Below are 8519 nucleotides of genomic sequence, written 5' to 3' on the forward strand. Positions count from 1 at the left end.
TTTGTGGTAAAGGATTAACTTTTGGTTTAGGGTTAGGATTTTGAATGGGATCAATTGTTTGGTCCCCACAAGGATAGTAACACAAACGTGTGTGTGTGTTTGTGTGACCCCATTGGCTATTGAATCATTCACAGAGCCAGCTAAATAAGAGCTGTTTTCAGACCACCACTGTCTGCTCTCACTGCTGTGACCCCAGCATACACTATATATACAAAAGTATGTGGACAGCCCTTCAAATGAGTGGATTTGGCTATTTCAGCCACACCCGTTGCTGACAGGTGTATAAAATCGAGCACACAGCCATTCAATCTCCATAGACAAACATTAGCAGCAGAATAGCCTTGCTGAAGAGCTCAGTGACTTTCAACCTGGCACTGTCATAGGATGCCACCTTTCCAACAAGTCAGTTGGTCAAATGTATGCGCTGCTAGATCTGCCCTGGTCAACTGTAAGTGCTGTTATTGTGAAGTGAAAACATTTAGGAGCAACAACGTCTCACCCACGAAGTGGCAGGCCACACAAGCTCACAGAACAGGACTGCCGAGTGCTGAAGCGTGTATAGGAGCAACAACGTCTCACCCACGAAGTGGCAGGCCACACAAGCTCACAGAGCAGGACCGCCGAGTGCTGAAGTGTGTAAAGGAGCAACAACGTCTCACCCACGAAGTGGCAGGCCACACAAGCTCACAGAACAGGACTGCCGAGTGCTGAAGCGTGTATAGGAGCAACAACGTCTCACCCACGAAGTGGCAGGCCACACAAGCTCACAGAGCAGGACCGCCGAGTGCTGAAGTGTGTAAAGGAGCAACAACGTCTCACCCACGAAGTGGCAGGCCACACAAGCTCACAGAACAGGACTGCCGAGTGCTGAAGCGTGTAAAGGAGCAACAACGTCTCACCCAAGAAGTGGCAGGCCACACAAGCTCACAGAACAGGACCGCCGAGTGCTGAAGCGTGGGAAAAAAACGGCCTCAGTTGCAACACTCACTACCAAGTTCCATGCTGCCTCTGGAAGCAATGTCAGCACACTAACTGTTCATTGGGAGCTTCATGAAACGGGTTTCCATGGCCGAGCAGCCGCACACAAGCCTAAGACCACCATGCTCAATGCCAAGCGTTGGCTGGAGTGGTGTAAAGCTCGCCACCATTGGACTCTTGAGCAGTGGAAATGTGTTCTCTGGAGTGATGAATCAAGCTTCATTATCTGGCAGTCAGACGGACAAATCTGGGTTTGGCAGATGCCAGGAAACGCTACTTGTCCCAATGCATACCACCAACTGTAAAGTTTGATGGAGGAGGAATAATGGTCTGGGGCTGTTTTTCATGGTTTGGGCTATGCCCCTTAGTTCCAATGAGTGCAAATATTAACGCTACAGCATACAATGACATTCTAGACGATTCTGTGCTTCCAACTTTGTGGCAACAGTTTGGGGAAGGCCCTTTCCTGTTTCAGCATGACAATGCCCCTGTGCACAAAGCGAGGTCCCTACAGAAATGGATTGTTGAGATTGGTGTGTAAGAACTTGACTGGCCTGCACAGAGCCCTGACCTCAACCCCAACGAACACCTTTGGGATGAATTCGAATGCTGACTGCGAGCCAGGCCTAATTGCCAAATATCAGTGCCCGACCTCACTAATGCTCTTGTGGCTGAATGGAAGCAAGTCCCTGCAGCAATGTTCCAACATGTGGTGAAAAGCCTTCCCAGAAGAGTAGAGGCTGTTAAAGCAGCAAAGAGGGGATCAACTCCATTTCAATGCCCATGATTTTGGAATGAAATGTATGTTGAGCAGGTGCCCACATACTTTTGGCCATGTAGTGTATCAATGAGAACACCACAACGCATAAACTCACTACAGCTTAGACTCAAATAGAGCCATTCAACAGGAAAATAAACCATCAAAAGGATGTCAACTAAAACTCTTACCTAAAAGGACAGACAACGTTGTAATAATGTCTGTCGTATGTCACATAGACATACGACAATCCATCCAATGTTCATTCATCCTTCCACTGAATCAAGCATACAAAGTATCTTACACAATGAAATCGGAACGGGGACTATGGATCTGTCTCCAGTTGCACATACTCTAGTACATGTGTAAATTAGTTAGTCACATGCAATATCTCATGCACCACTGGCCCAATTCTGATGAAACTTGGGTGAATGATGCTTCTTGCCATCGAGATATGTCATTTATAAAATGACGCTGATTGGCCCAAGGGAAGCGCTATAGTTATGAAATTCCAAGCACTGTCTCGTTTAAGCTTGAATTGTATAAGTATAAGTAGGCCTAACTATAAGTAGGCCTAAGAAATTTTGGGGAATTCTCCAGCCCCGCCATCTCCCCAGGCACCCAATCATATATCTATATACTAAATAATACATGCATAATTCACAAGATCAATTGTCTTAAGAGTTTGCCCAAGTTCCCCTGGAGAATCACTGTACTCCTTTGAGATGGAATTCATTGGAGATGGATTTTGGTTTTTACAAACAGAAGCGCATAATATCCCAGCTCAGACAAAATTTCCTTTGTCCATTTTTATACTTGTTTATTTTCTCCGGTGACTGGGAGAATAGCTGTCTGGATGGATTCATGTATGTCTGGATATGACTGAGTTAACACTCACAGCTCTGACATACGCCTACACTCTTAGAAAAAAAAGGTGGTATCTAGAACCAAAAAGGGTTCTTTGGCGGTCCCCATAAGACAACCCTTTGAAGAACCCCTTTTGGTTTCAGGTAGAACCCTTTTGGTTCCCATGTTGAACCTTTTCCACAGAGGGTTCTACATGGAACCCAAAAAAGTTCTACCTGAAACCAAAAAAGGTTCCACCTGGAACCAAAAAGGGTTCTCCTATGGGGATAGCCACAGAACCCTTTTGGAATCCCTTATTCTAAGAGTGTACTGGCTACAGTCTAAACACACACACACACACACACACACACACACACACACTAAAGATGAGTACCTTCAGCGATAGCCTGCAGAGTAGTCTTGCGGGGCGAAAGGTGGGCTGAGGAAACCAGTGTGCGCCTTGGTCTGATCATCAGCGTCAACTACAAACCCCAGGTCTCTAACGGATTTAGTTGATTCTCAATATTCGTTTTAATGTAAGCGGGAGGAAGAACTGTTGCTTGCATGGACAGTTAAGGTCCGTTGGCACACTGGCCTGCAGTGATATAAGCAGAGTGGACTCCAGTTCATTGTAATGGTCACATGCAGTGTGTAGATCAATACCTTCTCCCTTCTGTGACCTCATAAAGCCTCAGAGAGATGAACTGAATCATCCACCACTCAATACATTATTGACTGTCCTCAAGCTCTGACCAGTACACACTGACCTACTGTGTGTGTGTATTTACAGTTGAAGTTGGAAGTTTACATACACCGTAGCCAAATACATTTAAACTCAGTGTTTCACAATTCCTGACATTTGCATCAAGATGTTGCTTCAATATATCCACATAATTTTCAAATCCTCAAGATGCCATCTATTTTGTGAAGTGCACCAGTCCCTCCTGCAGCAAAGCACCCCCACGCTTCATGGTTGGGATGGTGTTCTTCGGCTTGCAAGTTTCCCCCTTTTTCCTCCAAACATAACAATGTTCATTATGGCCAAACAGTTCTATTTTATTTAATCAGACCAGAGGACATTTCTCCAAAAAGTACGATATTTGTCCCCATGTGCAGTTTCAAAGCGTAGTCTGGCTTTTTTAGGTTTTGGAGCAGTGGCTTCTTCCTTGCTGAGCGACCTTTCAGGTTATGCCGATATAGTTTTAGTTCAGTTTAGTTTATTAATTTGACCATAAAAAAAACATGCACACATAAAACTTAAAAGCCATAAATGCACATGAATAAAATCATAGAGGATAACACACAATACAGTCTGGGACTTATTTCCATTGTGGTCCTCTTGAGACAAGATGGCTAGACAAGATCAAACACAGTATGGCAGTGAAATAATACAACTAAAACATAGAAGAAGAACATCTATCTCATCATTCCAGTTACATTATAGGGGTTATTCATATGGGCACAGAACACATCAAACATATTTTTACTATATTTTTTGAAGCTGTCTAGAGAGGACGTTGTTTTTATAGGTAGAGGCAACTCATTCCATTCTGAGGCTCCAGTATACAAGAAAGTACCTTTCCCAGCATTACTCCTGAACCTGTTTAAGCACACATCAGCAACACCTGATCTGGTGCTGTGATTGTGTGCATCCCTAACACGAGGAAAGTAATCACTTAGATATCTGGGCGCAGGACCATAAATACTCCTGTAAACCAAACCTAGTCTAATCTGGGACACCCTAGCCTCAACAGGCAGCCAGTTTACTTCCTGAAAGCAGCTCCTGCCTATATGAGTATGTGGACTCACAGTCATACTACCCTGATCAGCATATTCTGGGCTATCTGGAGCTTCCCCTTCATAAGTTTAGATAAGCCCCCAAACCAGGAAGTACTAGCATAGTGAAAATGGCATTGAATGAGGGCTGTAGCTAGCACTTAAATACAGTGCCTTGCGAAAGTATTCGGCCCCCTTGAACTTTGCGACCTTTTGCCACATTTCAGGCTTCTGTGTTTATACTTGCATACTATTGTTTGTACAGATGAACGTGGTACCTTCAGGCGTTTGGAAATTGCTCCCAAGGATGAGCCAGACTAGTGGAGGTCTACAATATATTTTTCTGAGGTCGTGGCTGTTTTTTTTCCCCCATGATGTCAAGCAAAGAGGCACTGAGTTTGAAGGTAGGTCTTGAAATACATCCACAGGTACACCTCCAATTGACTCAAAATTATGTCAATTAGCCCATCAGAAAATCAAATCAAAGTTTATTTGTCATGTGAGCTGAATACAAAAGCTGTAGACCTTACAGTGAAATGCTTACTTACAGGCTCTAACCAATAGTGCAAAAAGGTATAAGGTGAACAATAGGTAAGTAAAGAAATAAAACATCAGTAAAAAGAGAGTGAAAAATAGCAGTAGTGAGGCTACAAAAGTAGCAATGCTACAAAAGTAGTGAGGCTATAAAAGTAGTGAGGCTATAAAAGTAGTGAGGCTATAAAAGTAGCGAGGCAATAAAAGTAGCGAGGCAATAAAAGTAGCGAGGCTATAAAAGTAGCGAGCCTATAAAAGTAGCGAGGCTATAAAAGTAGCGAGGCTATAAAAGTAGAGGCTATAAAAGTAGCGAGGCTATAAAAGTAGCGAGGCTATATAAAGACACCGGTTAGTCAGGCTGATTGAGGTAGTATGTACATGTAGATATGGTTAAAGTGACTATTCATATATGATAAACAGAGAGTAGTAGTAGAGTAAAAGAGGGGTTGGCGGGTGGTGGGTGGCGGGACACAATGCAGATAGCCCGGTTAGGCAATGTGCAGGAGCACTGGTTGGTCGGCCCAATTGAGGTAGTATGTACATGAATGTATAGTTAAAGTGACTATGCATATATGATAAACAGAGAGTAGCAGCAGCGTAAAAGAGAGGTTGGGGGGGCACACAATGCAAATAGTCCGGGTAGCCATTTGATTACCTGTTCAAGCGTCTTATGGCTTGAGGGTAAAAAATGTTGAGAGGCCTTTTGTCCTAGACTTGGCACAGCTTCTCAAGCTATGACATATTTTTCTGGAATTTTCCAAGCTGTTTAAAGGCACAGTCAACTTAGTGTATGTAAACTTCTGACCCACTGGAATTATGATACAGTGAATGATAAGTGAAATAATCTGTCTATAAACAATTGTTGGAAAAATGACGCGTGACATGCACAAAGTTGATTTCCTAACTGACTTTCCAAAACTAGAGTTTGTTAACAAGAAATGTGTTAATGTGTGCGTGCATGTGTTGTTCGTCCTAGAACGTTTGTTATCCCACAACCCCTCATCACAAACACACACACAAAGAGGATAGCAGAGTAGCCTTATAAGACCATGTGTTACGGCTGATTTCTTCCTCTTCCTCTGAAGAGGTGTAGCAAGGATCGGACCAAGATGCGGCGTGGTAAGTGTCCATGTTTTAATAAGAAAAACTCAACATGAACACGAAAACAATAAATGTGAACAAACCGAAACAGTCCCGTGTGGCACAAACACTGACACAGGAAACAATCACCCACAAACCAACAGTGAAAAATAGGCAACCTATGTATGATTCTCAATCAGAGACAACTAACGACACCTGCCTCTGATTGAGAACCATACTAGGCCGAACACAGAAATAGAAAGACATAGAAACACAAAACAGACTGCCCACCCCAACTCACGCCCTGACCATACTAAAATAAAGACAAAATAAAGGAAATAAAGGTCAGAATGTGACACCATGTCAAATGATCTTTTCAACAAATAACTGTACAACAGACCATGTATTCACCCTACACACCTTAATTGACAAACAAACAAACCAAAACAAAGGCAAAGTCTTTTCATGCTGTGTTGATTTCAAAAAAGGTTTTGACTCAATTTGCCATGAGGGTCTGCTATATAAATTGATCGAAAGTGGTGTTGGAGGAAAAAAACACAACATTATAAAATCCATGTACACAAACAAGTGTGAGGTTAAAATTGGCAATAAAACACACACATTTCTTCCCACAGGGCCGTGGGGTGAGACAGGGATGCAGCTTAAGCCCCACCCTCTTCAACATACATATCAACAAATTGGCGAGGGCACTATAACAGTCTGCAGTACCCGGCCTCACCCTACTAGAATCTGAAGTCAAATGTCTACTGTTTGCTGATGATCTGGTGCTTCTGTCACCAACCAAGGAGGGCCTACAGCAGCATCTAGATCTTCTGCACAGATTCTGTCAGAGCTGGGCCCTGACAGTAAATCTCAGTAAGACAAAAATAATGGTGTTCCAAAAAAGGTCCAATTCCCAGGACCACGAAAACACATTTCATCTAGACACAGCAGTATGATTTGGTTCATGGTCTGTTTATCCCCAGGAGGGAGAGAAGGAAGGATGCAAATTTCTCATTGTTTATTTCACTTTTCTTTATTATCTACTCACTGGCAAAACACACATTCCTTTCCACAGGGATGCAGCCCCACCATCTTCAACATATATATCAATGAATTGGAGAGGGTACTAGAACAGTCTGCAGCGCCCAGCCTCACCCTATTAGAATCTGAAGTCAAATTCCATCTAGACACTGTTGCCCTAGAGCACACAAAACACTATACATACCTCGACCTAAACATCAGTGGTACAAGTAACATCCACAAAGCTGTGAACGATCTGAGAGACAGGGCAAGAAGGGCCTTCTATGCCATTAAAAAGGAACATAAAATTTGACATACTATTAGGATCTGGCTAAAAACACTTGAATCAGTTATAAAACCCATTATCCACTATGGTTCGGATCTTTTCCAAGATGGCGCTTGGAATAGATCCCTTGTGTTATCCCATGTAAATAGCCGGTCTTTTTCGTATATATCTTAATCTCACTTTCTATCTATACTGTACTCTATACCATCTACTGCATCTTGCCTATGCCGTTCTTTACCATCACTCATTCATATATTTTTATGTATATATTCTTCATCCATTTACACTTGTGTGTATAAGGTAGTTGTTGTGGAATTGTTAGGTTAGATTACTCGCTGGTTATTACTGCATTGTCGGAACTAGAAGCACAAGCATTTTGCTACACTCGCATTAACATCTGCTAACCATGTGTATGTGACAAATAACATTTGATTTGATTTGATATATACGAACTAAATATACTTTCCTGCAACCCGCCTCACCCAATGTGGTACGGATCTGCTATTTTTATTCCTTATAACTGGAACTTCCATCAGGAGCTAACCAGCTAACTAGCTACTGGTCTTTGTTAGCCACAGCTAGCGGTCCTCGCCTTTTTCCCGTCATCAGCCAACCTTAGCTCGGACAACACCTGCCAGTCTGCACAGCGCGATATCAACCCAGAGCATATCGGACTGCTTCTCTCTACCATATCACCGGATTCCTGCCGCTCTGGATCATTACACCAGATCATTACTCAGTTCTTATACAGTTCTTAAATCCTTTAGACGTACCCTTATCCTACTCCTCCTCTGTTCCTCTGGTGATGTAGAGGTTAACCCAGGTCCTGTAGTCCCCAGTTCCACTCCTATTCCCCAGACGTTTTCATTTGTTGACTTCTGTAACTGTAAAAGCCTTGGTTTCATGCATGTTAACCTCTTTGATCTCTAGGGGCGCTATTTCATTTTTGGATAAAAAACGTTCCCGTTTTAAGCGCGATATTTTGTCACGAAAAGATGCTCGACTATGCATATTCTTGACAGTTTTTGAAAGAAAACACTCTGAAGTTTCAGAATCTGCAAAGATATTGTCTGTAAGTGCCCCAGAACTCATTCTACAGGCGAAACCAAGATGATACGTCAACCAGGAAATGAGCAGAATCTCTGAAGCTCTGTTTTCCATTGTCTCCTTATATGGCTGTGATTGCGCAAGGAATGAGCCTACACTTTCTGTCGTTTCCCCAAGGCGTTTGCAGCATTG

At 42.9% G+C, this 8519-nt stretch overlaps 1 protein-coding gene across 2 annotated transcripts in view; it reads right to left on the reverse strand.

Moving 5' to 3' along the window:
- The window catches only part of LOC139368864 (sterile alpha motif domain containing 10b), a 155731-nt gene that overhangs the window by 96806 nt on the left and 50406 nt on the right, over window positions 1-8519 (reverse strand). The window contains exon 1 of one of the 2 annotated variants that reach the window (XM_071108304.1): window positions 2976-3155. The exons of the other annotated variant lie outside the window; for it this stretch is intronic. Within the exon in view, the coding sequence (XP_070964405.1) occupies window positions 2976-3054 (79 nt within the window). The 5' untranslated portion in view covers window positions 3055-3155. Of the gene's footprint in view, window positions 1-2975; window positions 3156-8519 lie in introns of those variants that run through there. 2 annotated transcript variants of the gene reach the window in all.

The sequence above is a fragment of the Oncorhynchus clarkii genome, chromosome 16 (assembly GCF_045791955.1).
Source record: "Oncorhynchus clarkii lewisi isolate Uvic-CL-2024 chromosome 16, UVic_Ocla_1.0, whole genome shotgun sequence".
Lineage (NCBI taxonomy): Eukaryota > Metazoa > Chordata > Actinopteri > Salmoniformes > Salmonidae > Oncorhynchus > Oncorhynchus clarkii.